Source organism: Microchirus variegatus (assembly GCF_963457635.1).
Source record: "Microchirus variegatus genome assembly, chromosome: 9".
In the NCBI taxonomy this organism is placed as follows: domain Eukaryota; kingdom Metazoa; phylum Chordata; class Actinopteri; order Pleuronectiformes; family Soleidae; genus Microchirus; species Microchirus variegatus.
In genome coordinates this window covers 20,821,154-20,847,671 of record NC_139810.1, presented here as the reverse complement: position 1 = coordinate 20,847,671, position 26,518 = coordinate 20,821,154, and the positions used below count along the sequence as shown (strand labels likewise).

The window sequence follows — 26,518 nt, the reverse complement described above, 5'->3', positions numbered from 1 at the left end:
TGAAACCAACATAGATTATTGATAATGTTTATTATGACCCTGAGTGAGGCTTTGCCGTGTCATATCTGGGCATTTGCTTCTCTTGCACTTTCTTCGAAGGTCAGTCTAAACTGGCACCTGAGCATTTTCGACTCGTGTTTCTATTGTGGAAAGCCATGGATGAGTAAACCTGGCATCGCCAGAGCTGAAAGAATTTTTTGGTGACTTAATACAATGAGGCTATGGTGTCACCAAATTGAGAAGATCACAAAGACAAGAAAAGGTTTTTTGCACTAATGGTAAAATACGTAAACCCCTGTAAATGACACACTCTGATATTACCAAATTAATTTCCTTATGATACATATGCAGTAAATTCTGTCAGCTAATTATTGTAGTTTTAGAAACGAACAATGAAGGGCGTCATTTTTAGTCAAAATAGAGTTTGTAACATCTCATATATTATGCACAACCCAAGCTGTGGGTAATTAGACAAACACTGAGGCAGAGAAATGAGAATAATTGAGGAGATGAAATGTGTCCTGCCCGTGTAATCAGCAGCATCGATTTTTATACGCAGCATGTTTGTATGTTTTGCATCAGTCCCCAAAATCTGTTAGAGTCTGATTAGTGGCTGCTGTGCATGATTGACCCAGATCAGTCCATAGTCCCAATCCAATTTCATTCTGTTGTTCATGGGAATGAGCATCCCAAATTCAAACACAGTAGTCATTTTAGTATGCAGTGGAGCTTTAGATGCTCCCTGCTATAGAATTAAGCTTGATTATTAATTCTTTCTTTTACGACAATGGATCTTGACAACATCCAAAATCCTTGAGATCATAGCAAACAAGCTGGAGCATCACAGAGAGGCACAACTACGCAGTTGACCTTGTTGTATATTGCTTTTCAGTGGAACATCGCTGCCAAGTGAGCTGACAACAATCCTGACAGTGAAGACACATTCTGAGGAGATACATGAACAGTGAGTCACATGACGACCTCTGATTATGGACTGACCACACTTCTTAAATAGATTAGATTCACAATTAGGTCGTTTACCCACACATTTTCCACTTCTCACTTAATTTACTTCCATCTGCTACCGCATCTATCTCATCCTAACCGATGCCTCTCTCCTGCTTATCCAGCTAATTATATTATCTCTCTCTCTTTCTCTCTCTATCTATCCATCTTTTCTTGCCATGTTGTTTTTCAAGCTGAGAGCACAAATAAGAACAAGAGTCTGATTTCAAAGGGAAATGCTCACTGGAGTTTTGAAATCCACAATTATTCACGTCTGTCTGTATTCTGCTCAAAGTCAAAGAGAAGCCGTTGTCTTGTGAGACTTGTTTATGGGGTTACAAAAGTGCATGCGCAAAAAATATCCTAATTACCATCCTTGTTGACAAATGTAAAAATTGCAGTGAACAGCTGATATAATGTGAAGCATCAGCTAGGCTGTGATAGTTTATATATTATAATTATAGTGTGTTACTGTACACGTTCTTTCAATTGTTTTTTACTCAGCAGTTGCAGGAGTGTGTGTGTGTGTGTGTGTGTGTGTGTGTGTGTGTGTGTGTGTGTGTGTGTGTGTGTGTGTTCTTGTACTTGTGGCATACTGAGGACCAGTGAGGGTTTTTAACCAACAAAGTGAGGTCATTTTGACGGAGTAAAAGTGAGGACCAGCCAAATTTTGGACCAAAATTTTTTTTTTTAAATTTTGGACCAAAATTTTTTTTTTCAAATTTTGGACCAAAAATTTTTTTTTTCAAATTTTGGACCAAAATTTTTTTTTTCAAATTTTGGACCAAAAATTTTTTTTTTCAAATTTTGGACCAAAAATTTTTTTTTCAAATTTTGGACCAAAAATTTTTTTTGTCAAATTTTGGACCAAAATTTTTTTTGTCAAATTTTGGACCAATTGTTTTTTTTGTCAAATTTTTCGACCAATTGTTTTTTTTGTCAAATTTTCGACCAATTTTTTTTTGTCAAATTTTGGACCAAAATGTTTTTGGTAAAATTTTGGACCAAAATGTTTTTGGTAAAATTTTGGACCAAAATGTTTTTGGTAAAATTGTGGACCAACATTTTTTATGTCAAATTTTGGACCAACATTTTTTTGTGAAATTTTGGACCTATTTTTTTTGTCAAATTTTGGACCAAAACATTTTTTTTGTCACATTTTGGACCAACATTTTTTTTGTCACATTTTGGACCAACATTTTTTTTGTCAAATTTTGGACCAACATTTTTTTGTCAAATTTTGGACCAAATACTTTTGGTCAAATTTTTTTTTTTAATTTTGGTTTGTTTTTGGACATGTTATGGTACTGCAACCAGTAGTTCTTTATAGATGTAATTCATGAAGTAGATATTTGTAAATGTGTTGATTCTTAAAGTGGAAATGCTGGTCCTCAGTATGCAGCAATTACAAGAATGTGTGTGTGTGTGTGTGTGTGTGTGTGTGTGTGTGTGTGTGTGTGTGTGTGTGTGTGTGTGTGTGTGTGTGTGTGTGTGTGTGTGTGTGTGTGTGTGTGTGTGTGTGTGTGTGTGTGTGTGTGTGTGTTTGTGTTCTTTTCGTTATCCAGAACCCCTTCCCATTTGTGCGTAACCATGAATTTAAACCAATTATAAATTGTTTCTACACCTTTGACACTGACTTGACCTGGTACATGTGGTGGTCAATTACAAATAGAACTGTGAAGCATGAAACAAAAGTCAATAAACCCACCTTCCTGTATGTGCTTTTCACACTGCATATATATATACAGTATATATATATATATATATATTTATTTTTTTTCACTGATGAACTACGTGCTGTTGTTCATCAGTACTCACAAAGGCAACTGCAAAGAATTTGACTTGGAAATCATCTGTGGGGGAAGCTGAGAGAACAATCAACCATTCACATGTGTGCAATACTGAGTGAATATTGGAAATGACATGACAGGATGTGCTGTGTGACATACAGATTTTCCTTTTGATATTTTTAAAGAGAAGCAGAACCTAACACTCAAATTGTCTGTGTGAAAACAGTAAAGAGCTGTGGAAGATGAAATGGAACATTTGCCACTAACTGTTTTCTTTATACAACGTCATCTTATGGACCTGGGGTCATAGACAACTATGGCAGCTGACAATCACGTACACAAATGAACAGAGAAAGATGTTATGAAATAAATATTATGTGAAGTCGGATGTGAATGTTAACACTTTCATGTTTGGTACTTAAACCAAGAGACAGCTGCTTCTAGAGCTGAAACAATTAATCGATTACTAAATTAATCGTCAACTAATTTGATAATTGATTAATCGGTTTGAAGCTTTTCATGATTAAAACGAGATTTCTGCTTGTTTTGGCTTCTTAAATGTGAATATTTTCTTCGTTTCTTTGCTCCACATCTTCACAAGAAATCATTAGAACTGAATCATTTTGGTTTGTGGACAAAACAAGACATTCGAGAACATCGTTATTTGCTTCACATTCATATAAAGACTGGAAACAGCTATGTCCAAGCATTTGTCAAATCTGGGGTCGCGTTGACAAAGAGTTCTCCGTGATTGACTGATTCTTTTCTACCATGACGGAAACATCTGAATGATGTGCATCATTTTGACAGATTGAACACTGAGGGCAATCTACTGTAACGTCACATAATTCACACACAGCACCGTCAACCTCCACCGGTAGTTATGATCCTGTACTATGAAATACAATCCTGCCGGCACGTGGTCACTGACCTGTAATAGATCCAGCTCTCATGCAGGTATAGACACACAGGCCTCCTCCACTTTGAGTATGGCACAGAAGGAGCGGATGCAGCAGGATTTCCTCCTGATGAAGCCAGTGATTGCAGAATTGGGAAATCCCACATTCAGAGAGTCTTGCTGACTTGTGATCACTTCCTTTAGAGAAAGGTTCCCTGACTTCAAAACTCTACCCAAAGCGGCGCTAGTGATTCCAGTGTCAAAAGTGGCAGCAGAGCGGGGTTTCAGCCTTCAGAACAGCATTTAAAGAGTGAGAGAAGAGGAGCGAGGAGTCGTCTGTCTGAGACAAAGACACAGAACCTAATGACAATCGCCTCTGCAGTAGCATCTCTCTCTCTTTCCCTTGATGCGCTTGATTACGCTGAAGTGAGCACCAAGTTTAAGTCCCTGCAGAGCAAGGAGGAAAGTCTGAGTTTATTCAGGACAGGCTACAGAAGGTCAGCTGAGTTCAGTTTCATTTCTTGTAGAAGCCCTGTAAATGTTATTGTGGTCGGGTTGTGTTGAACATGACACACTTTGAGATAGTCTATGTGACATTATCATGAAGAAAAAAAAAATCTAAATTAAAATAAATGTGTACAACCCTGTCCATCAAAATGTCTGACAGCTAAGAAGATCTAGCGCAACCGCTGCACCTTACACTTCTAAATAGGGATGGCCCGTTAAACACTTTTTTGTGTCCGATATTGATATCACAAATTTGAGTATCTACCAATACCGATATTATTCCGATACAGTCATTTTACACTCTTAGAAATAAAAGTGCTAAGTAGAACCATATAAGGTTCTTTGGCTTGTCCTTATAGGAGAACCCCTTTCGGCTCCAGGTAGAACCATGTTAATAAAGGTTACACCAATAATCCTTTTAAAACCCTTTATTCATGAAAGGGGTTTTAAAGTGTTCTCTGGATCAAAATGGTTCTTACTGGAACCATTAGTGTTACCAAGAACCCTTTCACAAAGAAAGTGTTTTTCAGAAGTAAATGGTTCCAGGTAGAACCTCAGCCCGTGTAGAAGGACCGTTTTGGAAACCCTTATTTCTAAGAGTGTAGACCATTCATGAACTATGACGAGTCATTTCAAACACATCATTCTCCAACTGTGAGTCAGCCCAAACATGACTCATCTATGAAAGCGTTTGCTCTTTTTTTATTTAAATTTTTACAGTCTGTGCATAGTGAGGCATGCTATATATAGGATTTTTGGATTGTATCAGATTTTACATATTTATCCGTCCGATATCCGATACAGTGATTTTGACCAATATCAGACCGATGCCTATACTGACCGATACTGATTCCCATCCCTACTTCTAAATCGCCATAATTAACGTCTTAGTTATGTAATCCATGTCAGTTAAGTGACTATAAAGTTAAATGGTTGCAGATGACATCACTCAAAACATTTATTTTATTTTATGTACATAATGTACTGTATATGCTTCCATACACACACTACAGGCATTTTTGGGCCCTTTTTTTTTTGCATACAGAGTGCACCCCGTAAACACCATGAACAACATTTTTTATTTTCAGTACCATTACAAGGCAAGAGTTAGCCTCCTGGAGCTCTTCAAAAAAGGCCAATTGTCACTTCAGCACGACAACTATAGCTGTTGACATTTTTCATTTTCACCTTGTCCACTCCAGATTCCAGTGGGTGTGATGGTTACATTTGCAGGATCACTGTGGGCTCGGAGCAGGTGAGCTGATGTGGAGCGGCCAGCTGTACAAGTGTACTACAGTTCATTATAGTGCTCTCTGAGTGTAAACAGGAAATCAAAATATAATCAAGCACTTCCCACAAAAAGCTATATACCTGAGTAATGCAGGACTGCCATATATACTGTACCTTTCAGAATAGAATGAATAGGATAATTAAATTATTAGTGAGGTAATTCACTCTGTCTTAGGTATAATGCTGTCACACTTTGGTTGTACAGCCACAATATTTATCACCTCAACAACTCAACGATCAACGTTTTTTTAACATTTTCTGAGATTTTATGGACCAAACGATTAATCGAGCTCTACTTTAATTTTAAAGCAAGAAAGACGAGTCGCTTCGAGGAACCAAGTAAGATGTAATAGCTGTTTCTGTTTATTATAAGAAGTTGAGTTTATATGGTAAAGAGTGCATGCTTTGATCAGTATAATTGTGTCACTTCTTATTTTGCACCACCTTCCACATAAATATATCGAGGATTATGGTTTCCCAGCAGCTGTATTCGTTTAGTTGGCTGTATGGGTGCTTGTTTGACTGTCGAGGGAATACATGGGAGAGCTTAAGTGCTCTTATATTCCCTCGTATGAAGGTCTTCTACACAACAGGGCCGAGGAGGTTACCGTCTCGTGTTGTAGCTCCTCAACTGTCACATCTTATTAGAGAGGTTTTGAATGGTTTTCCTTGAAAGACTCTTTGCTAAAAGGCCAAGGTCCCAAGTCATTGTTAGTTTTAATAATGTTGTTGCTGCCTGGAGTGTTTTGGTACTCAGTCTTGAATGTCTCATTTTTAAGACTGGTCAAGACTACACACCGAGGCAGAGATGTGACAGCAGAGAAAGGAGATTGATTAATGCATCTCCATTTCAATGAGAAAAGGCAGATCAGCTTGGCTGCTTTCACTTAATTTGTGTTTTCAGTGTGGTGAGCAAGCCCGGCTCAAGGCATGGGCTCTGCAGATATGTGTTTGTTTTTTAAAATACAGAATTCATCATTTGTGTAAATCCTTTCAAATGCAAGCAAAACATTCCCAATTACAATGCAGTTAGACCTCGCCTAATACAGGTGCCATATGAGTATTTGTTGTCTGATACTGGCTGAAATCCTATGTTTTTACAAAACACAATGGAGAAATAGTCTTGTGGTGATATATAATTATTCAATAACAAGTAAAGTTCATGTTTCACTTGGGAATAGCTCAATACCACTTTTTTTGTGTCTGATATAATACTGGCAACCTTGAATTTTTACACATACACACATTAGTCTGATTTATTCTTTTGCGGCTTTTTAACAACTTAGCTGTGACATTTTTGCTGCTCCGTCGCGGTCACGAGATGCAACAGTGACCGTGGACACCTGTCTTGAAGTGAAGCAGTTGTGCCATACATGGCTCGTATTAGACTTTCCTTTTTCTGAGAACCAATCCTGTGATTTTGGCACTTTTACGGTTTGTGTTCAGATCGTTGTCGTGTAAAGCCAGCCTAAGCAGTGGAGCAGTTGAACTCTCTTTTTCTGTTCCAGTCAAGTGTGAGACGATTTTCCCCTCGCCTGTGTTGAAAACGCTATTTGAGGAATCTTCTGGCTGTCCCTATCTGCCTGTCTTGTTTTTTTGTTTTTTTTAATAAAGACTGAGAGATGAGAGAGTGTGTGACACCAAATATGGATTATCAAATCCTATAATTTCCTTCTGTAACCTTTAACACCTGCAGGTAAATCAAAAGAAAAACTTGTGAAAAACAAGTGGTCTGTATACCAGAATGACGTTGCGGAAAAACGAAGACGAAGCTGAATTTATCACAATTCAGTCCTTGCATTTATAGATGTATAGAGCTGTAAACTGTAGTAATGCACTGACCGTGGGTCAATGTTTTGCTCTGTTCTCTGTCACTCTGGTCTTGGTCATGAATTGGTCTCGGTCAGTGTGGTCTTGAACACAACACTGCCAGTGGGACTCACTGTCCGCTGAGAGCACTCCTGCAGTTCACGGCTGTGGCTTTTTTTAATGACTGCGCAATATTGTGTTTCATCCCAGTTCAGAAGAGAAGACACTGGGAGGAAGACACTTTGTGATCTTTTTTTTTTCATTTGAATATTGACATGGCCCAGTGCTTGGTGTTAGTCCAGGCAATCGAAGCCTCACTATAATTGTTGCAATGTTACTACAAGAAGCCTTACAAGCTGTCACAATGTCACGCTGTGCACACGATCTGCCTGATTCCTGTCATCTTTCTGGACGATCTATGATTAATATACTGGTTTTAGGTAAAAGTCAGTTAATCGCATAACTGAACAGCATCAGAAAGTCTGAAATCCTTTTTTAAAAGGCCACATACAAACCGTGCACTTTTGTAGACGCTGAAATACCTTTGATTCTGGGCTCAGTGGGAAAAGTGCAGTGAACTGTCAAATGTGTTTCATAAAACAGACGCACGGTGAACCTCGTATACGTAGCCTCAAGTGGCAAAAATTTGATGAAATATTTCTCGGCCTTTATTGAAGTGTGTGTCAACTGTTGAAATGCATTCCTTGGAAAACATTGGTGGGAAGAAAAGTGGAGCGCTTTAAGGAACGCTTAATGCAGATGCAAGTGTTTCACCTATTACAAATGGTTTACTTGCCGTCATGTCCTTGGTGAACTCAAGCATAAATAGTGTTATGAGGCCGTCGGGATGGTGTTTGTTATGAGGAGTGGCGGCTGTGTTCTGTGCTCTGAGTTTCTAAAAGGCCGAACATACTGAGAAAACAACAGCCTCGGATGCCGGAGTGATGTAACCGTGCTCTTTCCACACCCTGCGCTATTCTCAACAGAGGCTGGACTTGATATATTAGTGGCTGTCATACAGAATGACACCTAATTGAAAAACAGTGTGAGGAAAGCATGAAATGCAGCCTTGATGTGAGGCTTTATGTGAGGCTTTATGAAGCTCACACATTATGCTCTACACTCACTGACCACTTTATTAGACTCGCCTGTTCAACTGCTCGTTAGGGCAAATATCTAATCGGCCAATCACACGGCAGCAAGTCAGTGCAAGACGAAAAGACGACTTGCTGAAGTTCAAACCGAACATCAGTACTCGTAAGGAAGGTGATTTAAGTAACTTTGAATGTGGTATGGTTGTTGGTGCCAGACAGTCTGGTCTGACTTTTGTAGAAACTGCTGATCGACGAGGATTTGCACACAAAACCATCTCTAGGTTTGTCAGAGAATGGTCCAAAAAAGAGAAAATATCCAGTTAGAGGCAGTTTCTCTGGCCGAAAAAAAAAACACCTTGCTAATGCCAAAAGTGAGAAGACGTAAACGCCTCGTTTAAACCAAGATATGCAGAAAATCAAACCCACATGCCGAACCTTGGAGCAGATTGGCTACAGGTGCATGAAGGCCGCACCAAGTGCCACTTCTACTGCTTTCTCAGGCGTCATTTTGACCTAACAACGTTGGCGGTTGAGTATATAAACATTTATTTATTTATTTGTGTATTTATTACCACAAATTAAGCCTAAAGTGGGTCAGGTGTCATCACTGCAAGAAGACCATATGGCTGCCTGCTTCCTCGGTGCACATTGGCTGACCTCATGCTCCATGCTGAGGCCTCATACCACAAAGCTTTGTTACAGATGGAGGCCGTCTTCAGTGGAGCTTCTGCTAACCTTTGCTGTCACACCTGTGTGTTTGCCATGTCGGCTGATTGACACTCACTTAGTGTGTTTTCACAAGAGAACAACGATTTAGTGATAGTGTCGCTGGGGTCTGGAAGCAGGAAGTATTGATGAAAGTTGTTAAACGGACTGATCGATAAATCTAAATCTGCCTATAATGTTTCCAGCCCTGCATTAAATTTCCCCATTGGTTTGGAAGACGGGGCTGGCTCCAGGCTCAGAGAGGAGCTCTTTGAAGTTTAAGGCACAAAGATATATTTAGAATGACCTGAATATCTGTTCTCTGTGCTTCTGTGAGGTGTTTTGAATTAAATTAAAATGACTGAATCGGAAAAAAACAGGTAGGCTTTGAACTGTGTAATCATCAAGGTTATTATAGTTTTTACATTTTCATTAGTTTTTATTTTTAATTAATAATTTAGTAGTTATAGTTTGTTTTTATTTTGAGGATTTGACTAGTTTCAGTTTAGTCTTTATTTAGTTTTAGTCTTAGTCTTAGTTGTTCAGGTATTTAGAGAAAGCCTCGACTTAGACGCCGAAAAGGATGAAAGAATGTGTGACTGCAAATACGGATTATCAAATGTCATTATTTAACCTTTAACACCTGTATTCCAGAATGAAGTTTAGGACAAACAAAGACGAAGCTGAAATTATCTACAATTCGGTTTAGTTTTAATTTAGTTTTAATTTCGTTTTCAGTTAACTAAATTATTTTCCACTGCTAGTTTTAGTTTTAGACTTAGTTTTTCGTTAACTATAATAACCCTGGTAATCACACAACTGTTGACTCTTTCATGACATTTGACTGCACATACATACTGTATATACTGTTCAAACACTCATAGTGGGTATACTAACTGGTTTAACTGTGCAACACAAATATCTAATCAGCCAGTCACAAGGCAGCAATGACTAAATAAATGCATTTAGTTATTCAAGCATTGTAAACACGACCTGCTGAAGTTCCAACCGAGCATCAGAATGGGAAAGGAAAGTGATTTTGAACGTGGTTGTTGCTGCCAGACGGGTTCGTCATAGTCTTGCAGAAACTGCTGATCTATAGAGATTTCCATGCCTAACCCTGTTTGCAGAGGTTTGACCTCTGGCATACACAAGAGCATGTTCTGCCCAGAGAACTGAGGGGAACACCCAGACTTATTCAAGATGATATACAGGCAACAGTTACCAAAATAGCCTCTCAACCAAGGCATGGAGCAGACGCTCATCTCTGAGCACAACACAATGACCCTTGAAGTCGATGAGCTACAGCAGCAGAAAGCAGGCGTGACTGCTGATACTGTGCTGTATAATATGATTCAAGTGTAAGGATCACTGCTGTTTGTTATCTGCATTCTTCACTGCCTCACCTTGAATCAGAATAATAATTAGCCTTGGAGCAAGGTCCTTCAGCATGGGCGTGGGTGGGAGAGGAAGAGAAAAGAAGTGGGAGTTCAATCACCTCTGCACGATATCTGACTTCCTTGGGACGGTCCCGCACCAGGCTTCAGCAGCAGCAGCAGCAGCAGCAGCAGCACAGGGACTAGATAAAGCTGGAGTGACACCAGGATTATTTAACTAGATCTACAAACACAGGCGGACATTGTGCATGGAGCAAAGAAGAAGACGAAACGCTGCTTTTTTCGAAGCGACTGCATTATTATCCCTACCGAAAAGCACAAAGGGGAGGAGAGAGAGAGAGAGAGGGGGAGAGAGAAAGGGGGAGCACCCGCCTGCGCTGCAGGTGCTGCAACTGTGCGCGCTACTTTCCACTAAGGTAGTTGCTTGGTTGCCTTGTATTGAAAACGAGCATTGATGCATTTAAACACGCAGACTCCTGCTGCTGATGCTGCTGCTGCCGGTGGAGTTAAAGCGGCCTCCTGGAGAAGTCAGAGCGCACGGGACGGATGCTGTGCGCGGGCAGGTGTATTCAGCCAAGTGGAGGCGCAGAGCAGGAGCGATGCACAACAGCCTCCAGATACGACACCGACTCTGAGGGAAAGTCCTTTCATCCCGGGATGCGCTGCTGCTTGTTAACGCGTGTATTCCCTTCGGAAAAGGACTGGGTTTCCTCTGCAAACTTACACACGATGATGGCCACGCGAAACTGGGCACCCGTGGAACTGATGGGCGCACAGAGATGATGAGGCTGTAGTGGCCCAGACATAAAGCGCAGGGGGGGGGGGAAGCTTCTGACTGAGCCGCTTCGATCACATCAACCTGGTTTCTCAGCAAGGACACTGTCTCTCGCAGTAAGGATGCCCGGGGCACTTTTATCACAGTCCCTCTACATTGGGATGGAGGTGGTGATCGCACTCGCGTCTGTGATCGGGAACGTGATGGTGGTTTGGGCGGTGAAAATTAACAAGTCGCTGCGAGATACCACGTTTTGTTTCATTGTCTCGCTGGCTGTGGCGGATATTGCGGTGGGAGCCCTCGTCATCCCTCTGGCCATCATGATCAGCATCGGACTTCAAACTCACTTTTACAGCTGCCTGCTGGTGGCGTGCACGGTGCTGGTGCTGACGCAAAGTTCAATCCTCGCCCTCCTGGCCATTGCAATTGACCGCTATCTCAGGGTCAAGATCCCGACCAGGTAATGGAGGCTGACACAGCCACCACATGGAAATATGGATTCACTCTCTCTCATCCATGTGCCACATGGAACATATGATATAATAGATGGATGTGTGTGTGTGTGCGTATTTTTGTATATTTACCTGCATGTATTGACTTACACATGTGTTTAATATACATTCATACGTTTAAGAGTATTCACTTGCATGTTTTCTATTTCTTGATTACGTATTGTTTCTGAAAGCTTTGTTATGCATGTTATTTATGACTGCTCTATGAGCTCTTGAATTGCCTCCTCGGGTCAAATAATTTTGGTAACACCTTTATTAGTAATCATTAAGCACATATTAACACCTTATTCTACATAACCTTATTCTACCTCTATTATGACATGAATTAAGCTTTTCCCATAAGGTGTTAATACGTGCTTAATATTTACAAATAAAGGGCTAGTATGCTACTTAAACATGCATGTCAGTAAGCACCTAGTTAATGGTGAATATGTTCCCTAATCTAAAGTGTTACCATATTTTTTTCTTACTAGAACAGAATAGTTTTATTGTTATTGCACATGAAAACTATGTCTATATATATTTATATTTTTTGTAAAAAAAAAAAAAAAGACGTTTCACACTGCTTTCTTCTATGTATGCTGTGCTATAAATGTGTTTCCCAAACTTTTCATATGGAGAAAAAAAAAAAGACAAACCACCCTGACCCATGAGTTAAACCAACCATTTTCAAGAGATATAGGTTAGATAAATGAACCTGAATTAAAAAATTGTTTTCATATGGCAATAATTCTTAAGTAAAAGTAAAACATCTTCCACAACCAATCCATGGATCCAGGCCCATTCTCTGGGAATGAACATTTTTAAATGGTGCACAAAAGAATCCAGCTAAAACAGCAGGAGTAGAACTGGACAGTCCTGGATTAAAAGCAGTGTGTAAAAGTTGTGCTTTCAGGGCTTTTTCTAAAGATAATGATGATGATGATGATGATGTGATGATGAAAAGCTTCCTCACACACAGCTGATGTCACCAGAGCTCCAGTGCTGCAGAGAAAGGTTTCATCCTGTCTCATGTTACACTTCACAAAACGCCATATGTATGCAAGCACTGTAGATCTGACTCTCACTGGCACTGACATGACAGCTAACCATGACATCACTGATCAGCCAACAGCTTTAATTCCCCCCCCCTCCCCCCACCCATCATAGGTGTGGAGGAGTGAAATATTGACGGAATAATTACATCTGGGGTTGGGGTGGGGTTTTGTACAAGACAGGAGATCTTTTTGTGTTTCTGGAGGCCTCAAGAGAGATGAAGATTGGCAAAATTGATGGCCAGTCTCCCCTCTTTGTTTCTGATTGGCCGGACAACAGCAGTGGTTTCTCACGTGAGGCTGAAACAAAAGGCTGAGCAGTGCTGCTGAAAGGCTACAAAGATAACCCACTAGAAAATAGGGAATTTCTTGTCTGAGATGACTGTCTGTGAGACCCTCAGACTTTAATCTCCACTTGGTGACACCAGTAAGTCTTCCAGGCTTATGATAGCACTCTATCATTCAGTTAAGCCGGTCACTCATTTGTATTCAGCAGCTTAGTATATATCGATGTGTCTGTTACAGCGGTCTCTGTCACTGTGTCACTGATTCTTTGCTCTTGTTGAGTCACAAAACCACTTCCTAATATTTCTCATTTCTCCCCCACACAGATCATAACCCCGGGCTCAGTGTGTGAATAATGAGCCACATACGTAGACGCACCGTAAAGCATGCGTCCCCTAATCAATACTAATCTAGCGCTCTGCACCTGTGACAGGCAGGCTAATTTGCAGCATTTGGTTTTTTTTTGAGGCAACACTTGAACAGAGCTCAGGTTATCATAATCCTAACGTTTTCACTAATGATCCAAAAGGAACCCGTTATTACACACTTACTAACTAGGCTTGGTCTGATAGCTGTGTTCATCCCTGCATGTAGGTAAGATAGGACGAGTCTCTTTCTCTATGTATATCGTTTATTGGTCACAATGAAAACGTTTTTAGCGCCTCTGCATCTCCCACCTACCATCTGCTTCTTGTTCACAAACAATGGAAAAGCCAAGCCTGTAAAAAGTCTGATGTTTCATGCCAAACACTGCAGCTTCTTTTAAACACTGCAATGGATTAGAAAGTCATTTTGAGCCACATTTGACTACTATAATTGAGAATCCCCTGAACCAAAGATACATGAAAAGCACCGGTGCTGTAAAGGCTAACGTTTATTGATAAGTGTTTCCAGAGACAGGCTTGTTCAGGTGGAAATGTGCTGTGTGAGACACTGTGTGCAAAGCGTACAGAGGTGTCTGGTTTACATGATAACTCTTTCTTGTGAATCACACCTATTGTCAGTGCAAGGACACTGCACTGACAAAAGATGTAGTCAAAGAGGAAGTACAGCAGTGTTGTGAGAGAAAATGCTGATATGAGGCTGTTGTTTGCACCTGCAGGTACCGGCGGGTGGTGACCCCTCGGAGAGCAGGACTGGCAGTTGTGATATGCTGGATGGTGGCTTTCATTGTGGGCCTGACGCCCATGTTAGGCTGGAACAATCTGAGGCACCTCCAGCTGAACGACTCCAACAGCTCCAACCTTATCACCTGCCAGTTTGAAAATGTCATCAGCATGGACTACATGGTGTATTTTAACTTCTTTGGCTGGGTGCTGCCGCCGCTGCTCTTCATGCTGGTTATCTATGCAGAAATCTTCTACATGATCCACAAGCAGCTCAACAACAAGAAGTTGACCACCAGCCACACTGACCCCAACAAGTACTACGACAAGGAGCTGAATCTTGCTAAATCCCTGGCTCTGGTCCTTTTTCTCTTTGCAAGCAGCTGGCTCCCCCTCCACATCATCAACTGCATCACACTCTTCTGTCCTGACTGCAAGAAGCCCATTGTCATCCTTTATATCGCCATCCTACTCACCCATGGCAACTCTGCTGTCAACCCAATTATCTACGCTTTCCGTATTAAGAAGTTCCGCACAGCCTTCCGTAAAATCTGGCAGCAATACTTCTGCTGCAAAGACACACCGCCTCTAGAGATTCAGCCCAGCGACAGGAAAGATATCCCCAACCTGGAGCACGAGCAGGCGACACCAGGGCAGAATCCAATTCTCACATGTGATGCCCCACAGCAGCAGCAGCAGCAGCAGAACCAGAGAACCGAAACACTGCAGCAACCTAAAGAACATCCGCCCTTACAGGAGCAGAACACTGTCTAAATCAAGGGATGGAGCTGCTTGCTGGTTGAGAAAGTAATGCTCAGCACAACACTCACGTTCGCTCACTCCTCCTGGTGAGGAATCGGAGTTGCGACAATGCAGTTGTGACTATTACAACGTGGATGATATCAATTCTGGGAGATGATTTATCTTAAACTCAGGAGGAGTGGATTTACTGAAGAAAGACGTGTCGAAAAACAAGGGCAACAAGGGTATCGATAAACCTTTGCAATAACGGAAGTCATTTTTTTACAGTGACTCTGTTCATCTTAGTAACAGACTGAAGATATTAAGCTTTAACGGTTTTGTTCATCATGGCGACACAATCTTGTGCGGACATTACAGGATGTGCAATGTAAGTTATTGTCGTTGGTCAGTATGAGATTATCACACGTTAAAACTCAAACGAACATTTATACATTCAATATAGCAGGTTCTTCTCACTACTGTCGTACTGTGTGTGTGTGTGTGTGTGTGTGTGTGTGTGTGTGTGTGTGTGTGTGTGTGTGTGTGTGTCCAAAGTGGCAGTGGCAGAAGAATATGAATGTAATAATCATGTAAATAGTAGACTGCAGCAGCACAGCTGTGTGTGCGCATCTTCAGGGTCTTAATAGCACAACAGAGGCAGAGCAAGAAGCTCTACTTGAGAGATCGTGTATGAGCTGATAGAAGGGTTTTGTACTCCCATGACAAATCCACACCGGAGCGGAGTCCCTCAGTGACCCGACGGTACTGATCCATTTAAAAGGAGATGGCCAGAGCGATATAAGACAAGCAGCTGGAGGGATTGGGAGCTTCTAACCTTTCAGAAGCTGCGTGCTGGAAATTCATGTCTGCAGGAGGAGAGCGGGTCATGGGGGAGAAAGACAACATGCACTCAAAGCTTGTGTTTATCCAGACTCCATGCCAGCTGGTGGTGAAGAAGAGTGGGCTCCTCCTCTCACCACTTCCATTGACTGATAATAACCTTATTACAACTCACCACTAGAGACAGTGGCTTCTATGGCCTTATTCTGAGTTCTAATTAGTTTGACGGAACCATAAAAGACGGCTTAAAGATTGTGAGGTCTTTACTAAGCTTTTCCAGCACTGACACAAAACCATGATATGAGAATGTAAAGTAATGTTGTCTCTTATAAAGACTTGAAGATCTGGTCGGGGACAGTTCGCTGATGTTCTCCTATAGTGGGTAAGATACTTGATGATAAATAAGCCATGCAGTTGCTGTTGCTGCCTTTTGTTTCATTTTGAAAACGTGCGGAAAGTCCATGTATAAGTCCGCACGGTTCTTCAGTTAGTCAGAACTGCAGAAGTCCAGTCGACTACAGTGAACCACAGACGAGGAAATGTCCGTAGTTCTGTGAGGCGATGAGTGAGCCACTCTGCACGCTCCTGGTTTGCATAAAGTAGCCTGGGCTTCAACTTAATGCAAACGGACAGAATATACCATATCTTGATGCACTTCAGCACCAGACTGCACAGCTGTTTACATGTCTACAAAGTTGTATACTAAGAGGTGGACTGTACATATTACACATGGGGAGTAAATAGATGGATGAATAAATTTCCATGTGGGTTAGGTATATCATTGTCATTGTAAATATATCCCATAGTTCAATCCTAATGAAAGGCTTGCAAATGTGTTGACTGAGCACACAATGTAATGCTGTCTCTCGGAGTATATTTATCTACAAATAATTTGCAAACTGTGTGATGGAACGCTTGTTTTCTTTGGAAATTCCACATACAATTTGTTAGTTAGAACATCTTTACGCTGATGCATAAAGTGTGAAGTGTTAGTAAGATGCTCATTGACAAAGTCATTAAAATTTTCTATACTGTAGATACTCAAAGCACTCATGTAAGGCGAGGGAAAGTTTATGGTCGACCCGGGGGAGAGTGCTTTTGTTGATTAAACGTAACCACAGACGAGGACAATCCTGATGTCGACTTCTCCTGGGCTTTGTACATCTACTAAACATCATATCTGAAAACACTTTTGCACAAGCGGTTAAGAACAAGTGCACTAATGTTAAAGAATCTTCAGTGGATCACATGCACTCGTATGTCTTTGCTTCGTGCCTGCATAGAAACTGAATGTTTTGGGCGTTTAGCCTTTATTTGAGAGTTAATGTAGAGAAGCAGAAAGATTCACTAAAGTCATACAAAGGCGATTTGATGTGGTGCACCTCAACCAGTCGGCCCGTTGGCCCAAATTTTTCCACACAGTTTGCCAAGCCAACGCCGAGACATGAGAAGTGTGAAGAATGGATTCATGATGCATTTAAAATGACTCCGAGTGAGCGCTGATGTACTGTTGCTGTACTGTGTTTCCTTCCCTCATGAGTGAAGGAAACAAAACAAAACAAAGGCCGGTGTAAAGATAAGTGATCGTTAATCTATTCCTTTCCCACATAAAGTAATCATTTATTTCCTAGTAGCAAAGGATACAGCCATTAAACTACATTTACACCTAGTGCATCTACTCGAATGATTTAACAATTAGCTGGCACTTTCTCAATTGTCATTATTCCACAGCAATCAACACTTACAGCCCCAGATATCTGAACCTTGTAATGGCACCTTGTAGCAGCCCAGAAGCTTGGTTAGAATTCTCATTACCACGGTGCAATAATACAGCAAGTGGCTCCAAGTTAACAGTTTACATTTCTCTCCCCTGTACATGAAAAGCTTTAATAGCTGGAGGCGCATGATGTTCCTGGAAGGACCACATAATCCAAGTGCTATTCTCAAGTTGTCTGCAGTATCACTTCAGTTCACACATTCACATTTAAAATGTTCCGATAAGCTATACTGATCATGTGCACACAATATAATGCTGACCAGAAAGCAGATCAATATCTGATCCACCTGAAGGATGTTTTACATAATTCAGCCTCTGAGGCTATTCTTATCGTACCGGCTTGGTTTCCTGGACAAAGATGCAGAGTTGGAGAACTGAATATCAAGATAAGAGCTACAAATAAGAAGAAAGGAAATACCAGAGCTGTGTATTTCTTATAGAACAACACGTGACCTTCCCCTGTAGTGACCCACTGTCCTTGGGGCTAATGTGGTTCTTGACCACTGATCCTGAGGGACGCAGCAGGGCCTCGCTTTACACCGGTTTATATTCTCAGTCTCGAATAAAAAACAACTCAGGTTCAGGGTGGAGCAACCTTCACTCACAACATGGACGTCTGCCCAGTTGAAGAATTGTGTATTGTTGTAATCACGTGTGTAATGAAGGCAAATAAACAATAGCGCATAATGCAAGTGACCTCCACAAATCTGTACCGGTGAAATCGATATATCTTTAACCATGTTTCAACCATGGGGGGTCGAAGGGAAACGCTAAATGGTCTGTGTTTATGCAATGCCTTGATGACCACTCAACACAAAGCTGCTTAACACTACAGTCATTACTTTGTCATTCATCCATTCAAATCCATATTAATACCATTCACACTTTGCCAGCACAGCTGTCAGGAGCAACGTGGGATTAAGTGCCCCTGGAATTGAACCCACAACCTTCAACATGAAAGACAACTCACTCCACCACTGAGATACAGTCTCCCCTAAATATGCTGCATTTCTCATTGAAAATAAAGTAGCAATTTCCTCTACCTGATCTCTGATCAGGCAGCATCTACAAGCAAGTGTGTTGTGCACCTGATGCTGCTGCACATCTGTAAACAATGCTCTTGGAATAAGTCACAACAACATTTACAGAACAATGGTGTCAACAATATCCATCATCTCGATCGCTGAAATTGTTCTGCAATCATTGGTTTTCCCGGGGAAAAACAACACACAGTAGCCTCCAGTTGTGCTGAAAGAGCATCAGCCACATCTGTGTTTTGAAGGATGGACAGTTTGTCAATTCAGACAAGAGGCTGCAAATGACACAGTTGAATGTAAATAAGTGGATGCAGATATGCATTAATCATGCAATAACTAAACATGACGCAGATGCAATGTGTTCCATATAAGCAGTCAGTATGCAGGGCAGACTAATTCCATCATTAGCTGTGCATTAAGTCCATAAATGCTGAAAATCTGTGCGATCCATTATCTTTAACAGTGGTTTTCCAGACTGAAAAACATAGCCCTGAAGGTTCTCAGCATGTGTAAAAACCATGGTTAAAATAAAACAGAATCACGGTGCTGGAGATAAAATAATTGTTCCCTATAGTAATCAATTATTCACCAAACATGGTTTGAGAACATCAATCTTTCTCTTTATTGAATCTGTGCCTCAGGTGGTACGTTGAACACAAAGCCTTGAAGAATTGTTGTGGCAAAATGGTCCATGTGCGTGAAGCCTGATGAAGATAATTGACAAGAATTGGTTCACATGATTTAATTCAGAGGGATGCTCTTATGTGACCAATCAAACGGCAACGCTTTATTCTCTCCCTTGGCCAAATAAGAGATTTTCCACGTACAGTGTGTGGCCGTCAAAGATTAATATGTTTTCCTCCTGACACTAATTCCCTCTTCCAGAGCGCTCCCCTCACACCATTGGCTGTCCTTGTGAAAGACTGCCACCTGCTGGTGAAAGCCATTTCTTTTTGAGTAAACGTGAGCAGTGCCAGAAGAACCAGCAGGATTGAGTTGACTGTGTGACGATGAGTAACAAGGTCACATCTGGTTCCTTCATGAAGCTTCTCCCACAGGTCCTGATGACCAGCTCAGCATCTGTAGACTTTTATTTGCATTCTTCCAGGCAGTTCTAAAGTACATCAAGGATTAGATCTTGTAGCTGGAATGACAAAAACAAACCCCCACAATTCAGTGCAGCGATGCACATATGCGGCCACGCATGGTACACTGTGGCTGCAGGAAGGACACACACAGATCTTAATCACTCTCACTTGAATGGTGGCAGTATAGTGCAGATCAGAACACCATGTTAAGATATTCCAGATTGAGATTTCCACTTAAAAATATGCAGCGTGGAATTTCCAAAGAATTCTATCCTCTTTTCTCCTTTTTTTTTTTTTATCATAACCTATACCTTTTTTTGTAAGTTGACTGACAGAGATTCTGGAGGTATAATGTTACCATATCCAGAGTCAGTCACTGTGCTCAACATCAGTTGTCAAAGGAGCTTGTTATTTTCTTGTTTTACAACAAAGGCTCGCCAGTAGACTTTCTGCAAGGGCCTTTCTGCATGGCGTTTACATGTTCTCCCCCATGTGCACGTGGGTTTTCTCCGCGTTCTCCGGTTTCCTCCCACGGGATCGGGCAAATGGAACACTCTAAATTGACCATAGATGTGAGAGTGAAGGGTTGTGTGTTTCTGTGACCTGTCCAGGATGTATCTACCCCACCTATGTCTGAGCTGAGATTGACACCAGCGAAACCGCCTCGACCCTCATGTGGAGGATAAAGCGGTAGAAGATGAGACGACAGTAAATGAGAGTAAAGACAAAGAAAAACAGGCATCATCTATCATCTATGATAACAATATTAGGTAACGCTTTCTTTTACAGTCCCCTAATTACCTGGTATTTAGCTGGTAAATTCATGGTAACACTAAAGTGTTGCTAGGTAATTACCAAGGGTAATAAGATCAGTAAATACAGTGAAACCGTTGCCAAAATACTGGGTAATGCACGGTAATGTACTCGGTAAGTAAAGTAAAACTGTACTGTAAAAGAAAGCCAAGCTTGTTTCCATGTAATTACACACATTTTTAGGGTTAGGTTTGTTAGATTACCCCTTGGGTAAATAGCTAGTAATTAGGGGACTGTAGGTACCTGCTTATTACCAGTTTATAACCCAATAATACACTTACATTTACCATAGTTTTGCCATAGTTTAGCTGTACATACCTTCTTATTAACAGCAGTAATAACACGCTATAATTAACTATATAGTTACCAGGTAAATGCCCAGTATTTTGGCAACAGTTTCACTGTATTTACTTTCTTATTACCATTGGTAATTACCTAGTAACACTTTGGTGTTACCATGAATTTACCAGGTAAATACCTGGTAATTAGGGGACTGTAAAAGAAAGCGTTACCCAATATTACTTATGGTAAAAGGTATATATGTGTTCTTTAGATAATGTTTTGCTCTAGGTGTAATTGCTATGCTATGACACAGGTCGAGTCATTACAATTGACTACACTACATGGACAAAGGTATTTGGCCACACCTTTGAAGTATTGAATTCAGCTGTTTCAATCCTGCTTTGGGCTCGGCCCCTTTAGCTCCAGTGAAGGACAAACCCTTCGGCATACTAAGACATTTTGGAAAATGTTCTGCTTCCAACTATGTGGCAACAGTTCAAGAAAGTCCCTTTTCTATTCCAACTTGACTCTGCTCCAGTGCACAAAGCGTGGACTATAAAGACACGGTTTGATGAACTTTATTGGTCCGCACAGAGCCCTGACCTCAATCCCATCAAGCACCTTCGGGATGAATTGGAACTGGGGATTGTGAGCCAGACCTTCTCGTCCAACGTATATATATATATGTATATATACATATAAATATGCAAAAATTCCAATAGAAACACTTCAAAATGTTGAGGAAATACTATTCCAAGAATAGTGGAGGCTGTTAAAGGGGGATAAACTCGCTATTTAAGTACTGTATGTATTTGAATACGTCATTACAGGCCCTGTTGGCGTAATTGCCGGACATTCCATTACTTTTGTCCATACATGTAAAGCGTATGTCAAAGGTTCAAGCAGTTTCCCAGCATTACAGTATAGTGCACATGCAACAGTCTCTGTGTTTGTCCTGGGGGGGAAATGTTGCATTCATTTCAGGCCATGTGGGTTCAAACCTCAGTAACACCACCTGTGGTAACACCGGGCTTTAAACATCAGCAAAGACATGACAAGTTGAAAGATTTGCCTGCCTCAACAAGTCCGAGCTAAAGTGTGCAGAGGCAGCTGAAAAGCTGAGCCTGACTCACTTCCTGCCTCCTATCAGCTGTTTGTCCTTTGTCAACAAGAAGGGAATAAAACATTCCAGCCTTTTCCCAGTTTCTGGACCCAGTGGTTTTAAACATCTGTTGAATGAACTTTCCCATATGAACCCCTTATTAGACACTCTTGTTTCAACGACAGCACACATAGTTCTATTTCCACCAAAACGTTAATTTATTTACTTTTGTTTGATTTGGTCGACAGGCCCTCCATCTCACAGCCCATTTTTTGAAAACAACTCTTTAAAAAAATGTGGAGGTGTTGCTCCATATTTAGTTCAACAAGACATAATAATATTCTGTGAAATCAGAGTTCACATCGTGGCCCAGGGAGTGACACGATGTGGCAGGGAATGTAACGCCCATAAAGACCGCTGCTTATGACTGGCAGTAATTGGCTTTTAACAGTGGCGGTGAAGATGTCTGTCCATAAAGCCAGCCATGTACTGCCAGGACACGCCTCAGACACAAACTATACCTCCTACATGGTTTCTGGCCAAAGCCGCCCTACTGCTTGTTACTGATATTATATGATTACATGAACGAATACAAATAGTCAACAGCATCATTGAAAATTATATCTCCCTTGGGCAGCCTGGAGGCAATCATGATGAACCGCAGTGTCCCTGATTTGCTGCCGGCCAGGGAACATGTGTTACATGTCGTTCCCCGTCTCTCACTCCATCATCATTTACTTGTCATATGTGTGTTATCACGGTCATCAGATACTGTATATACCCCCTTCCACTGCTTACATGCATCCCTGTGGTTGCTGGGCTCTGTCATATCCTGTTCCACTCACCGAGTCGTTCGTGTCCCGACCCAGTAGAGTTTTTGGTCTGTGGTTGTTGCTACAAAATCAGCACCGGAGCAATGACAAACAAAGCATTGACAAACAGAAATGGTTTACACGGCGTGCATTTTGTAACGGCTCTGATCACGCTGACATGGCACAGCGCTGTGATCCTCTGCAGTCCGGTGGAACTTTACTTCCTTCCTATATATCAGATTGTGGGAAGTTGTCATCCGCTAATGTGAGCCAGATGAAGTCTGACGACTTTCTGGAGCATCAGATCCTGAAAGTGTACTGTCAATTATTATCTATTATGTACTTTTATCCATTATGGTCATTATATTCTGTTTTCTCACAGGATCAGAAGTATTTTTATATTACTTTAACCCAGTCCTTCTCAAATAGTGTGACGGGGGGGTGACCCCGGGGAACATGCCGTTTTTGCCATACTAGAATAAAGTGTAATTGCACATCCACAAATTGATGCACTTCAATGTTAATAAAGTTATTCTCTGCTTTAACCTATAACCTAGTATTTTATATACTTCACCCTAGACGACACGTGGCACAGGATGACACATTACATTGAGAATGGTTATTATTATTATTACACTTTAGGCACCTGAAAGTATAATAGCATGTCTACAAATGTACACATTCGTGTGCTATTTGTTTTCGTTTACTTTTGGAGTCAGCCTTTTCATTCACATTAAACAGTTTTACACAGCCAGTAATATTCCCTAAGCTGACTAATAGTCTAGGTTTAGAGAAGGTATTATGTGAAGCAGAAGTAACTCTCCTGTCTGCCGCATGAGTCAAACCTGTGGCCTCGTGTACTCCCACAGTCCCATTCACATGACTGTGGCAACTGCTCTATGGCAACTGTTTTAAGTTTGTTCATGAAATTATATCTGTTGTATTTATCACACTGACTCATGGCAAACAAGCACTTATGTTGAGTGACACTTGGCTTCCACCCAGGCGTTTGCCTGTTTTCATCCCTTCTTATTTTGGGTTGTGTCATTTGTTTTGTTTGTTGTGCTCTAAGGATCACTGTGCACCATGTTCACCCGCAGGCATGCATAGTATCCTGGCTAATTAGAAAGGGTTACAAATATTCAGAGACAATACATTAGACGCAGCGTTCCATTACTGTGTTGGTTTGACTGCCGCCATAAAAAAACGAAATGAACAACACGAATGACCAGAAATAAAACAAAGGAATCACAGAGGCAAACATCCTCGGAAAGCCAGAATAAACTGTTGTGCGAGTTTAGTGGGGTATAAAAACAAAGCTACTCCCAAAATAACTGCGAGAACTAGCAGACTCAGCAGGGCCGGGTAAAGTACCTGGTGATGGTGTAGCATTTCCTCCACATCAAACACAGCGATGGTACTGTGTGTTACACAGTCTCTGTGTCCCACCGCAGATTCAACAAACCAGTCGTCATAAAACACAACACAGCTGAATGAAGAGGTTGGCCCTGGGCCACATTCACTGCAGCAGACAGGATGTGACTTTTGCATTTAAAACTGCCTGCTAGAAACATACCATAAGCAGCATAAACAGTTTGTGTTAATAAGGCAATTTGAAGCTAAACAGGGCACGTCACAGCTAAGACGTTGCAACACGTTACAACTGTAAACAAAACAATTGTAGGCCAGCTTCATCAAATTAGGACATGAAATACATGCCCTGGTGTTTTTGTCTTGGCGGGTAATGAAGCGCTGAACGTAATGAGAGTTGTCACCTTGAGCAATTGCTGACCTTAAAATGCCAACTTTCTGACCATGTCTGCGAGGTGCGGTGTTTTTGTTGTGCTCAGCCTCTCTGCGTTGAAGCAGCCACAGGGAAAATGATGGCTTTCCCATATGTCATGACTCTGTTGTTACATAGGCAAATCATAAGGATTCAGCCCATGTAAGCAGCCTCTATATGACACTATCCAGTTCTCTCCGATGACGCAGTTTGTCCTCGTGTGTCAACAGACTGCTCTACCATTCGAGGGGGAAACTTTAGGGGAAAAATGCCACACAAAGAAATGTGTATTTTTTGAGGTTCTGTGCCAGGCGTATTTTTGGGAGAAGAGTGGTGAAACCAAATGAAATGTGGCATTTGTTAAAATACACGGAGCCATATTCATTAAGGCTTTGACGCCACGTCAAATTGGTGGCAGATGTTTTCAAAGGAGGCCTGGGGATCTGTTGAGGAGACACATAAAAAAGAAATAACCTTGCATCAAATGACACAGTGCTTATGACAGGCGTTCTATTTGAGGCTGCGTTAGTCTGAATGAAACATAACTCACTCGATCAAAGTCAGAGTAATTATAACTACACTGTGTAGGTGTTATCTTATGTTTGTATATTCAATGTTTTGTTCCTGGAACAATGTGTTTGGGCCGGTGTTAAAAATATATATATATAGAAAAGAAATATTAGCATATAAAATGAGCGTCTGCTAAATCTTTATGGAAAGTTTTTTAAATCGTCATTTAAAACCATATGAAACTAAAAAAATATATGACAACACTAATGTGTCAACATGTGTGAGGAAACAGCCATAACAGTAAAGCATTTATTCATATATATGAGGAAGGATACACCCCATCAGCAAACCACAGGCAACCACAAGTACTTGACACAGCCTCCGCATTAGGAAATTCGTAGGTACAAGATATCCTTTACCATAAAAGGCAAATTTCTTGACACCATGCAGGACAAAGGAGTCACACCTAATTTGTTGCAATCCTCAAATTATATACATATCTTTGAGCTGCAGCCATTGTATTGTTTAGTAAACAACTATATTCTGCAGAGGTTAAGGCAGAAAATAGCCTTGTTTCTCTTCATGGAGATTTTAACTATATCAGTTAAGGGTAAATGTTTACCTGCATCTCTAAATGCAGTGGAAAACCACCTCTGATTTGCAGCGCAGGCCATTCATGTGGGCATACAGTGAGCTGACAATGTCAAGAGGACAGATTAAGTTCCTTAGAGTGAAAAACATTTATAGGTTTGTGTTGTGTTCAACACATGGCACACATTATGAAGCAAGATTGTCTTTGTACAGAGACATGTGGTTACTCAATGCTACATAGGAAATCGATGTTATTTCTAAGATAACGTTGCCAGTTAAGGCATTTCATCAGCAGGCAGTTCCCCAGAAAATCTGGTAAAACAACAGGTTTGCAATACTGCAAAAAAAATGTCAATTTTAATCATTTCATTCCTTCTTGTATATCTGTTTCATGTTTAATGTGTTTAATATCATATTATAAATATTAATCTTCTCTTTACATGCACATTTTATGTATTTTATATTTCTTTATTTTATATGGCAAGAATTGCAGATTACTGCTGTAACAAAAAAAACCCAATTTGGGATCAATGTTCAGTTTTTTCAATTTAATTGCAATAGTATAGCTCCAATTTATAAACGTTTTTTTTTTTTTTTTTTTTTTTTTAATCTCAAGACACTTTTCATAATAAGGTCCTTATAATTCTTATAGAGACCTAACAGGAACACATTGACAAAGCGTGATAAGTCTGTCTGTATGCAGACTCTTGTAAAAATCTAGTATTTTATTGCTTGACTTACAAAGGATTTTATCCAGAAACCAACTTTAGATAAAGAGGAAACTCCTATTTATGAAAAAGTGGAAGCTTATCACAACTTTAAGCATAAATAACAGAAGTGTCTGACAGGGTCCCATGATTGCCGTGTTATATTCAGGCAGATTTATAAAAGTGCCTCTGCCTTATAAAAAAGAAAAGATAATGTCAACCCTTATT

The 26,518-nt window shown here is 40.7% G+C and overlaps 2 protein-coding genes across 2 annotated transcripts in view; both read left to right on the top strand.

The window, feature by feature from the left end:
* Positions 1–945: 945 nt before the first annotated feature.
* The window catches only part of mmp9 (matrix metallopeptidase 9), a 30,338-nt gene continuing 4,765 nt past the window's right edge, over positions 946–26,518 (top strand). The window contains exon 1 of the mRNA XM_083895627.1: positions 946–964. The gene's annotated coding sequence lies outside the window, so the exon portion shown is untranslated. The remainder of the gene's footprint in view (positions 965–26,518) is intronic.
* adora1b (adenosine A1 receptor b) lies at positions 11,393–14,981 on the top strand (the record flags this gene model as incomplete). The annotated part of the gene is made up of 2 exons (XM_083895628.1): positions 11,393–11,730; positions 14,204–14,981. 2 exons carry the CDS (start codon positions 11,393–11,395, stop codon positions 14,979–14,981), a joined length of 1,116 nt encoding a protein of 371 aa, XP_083751754.1.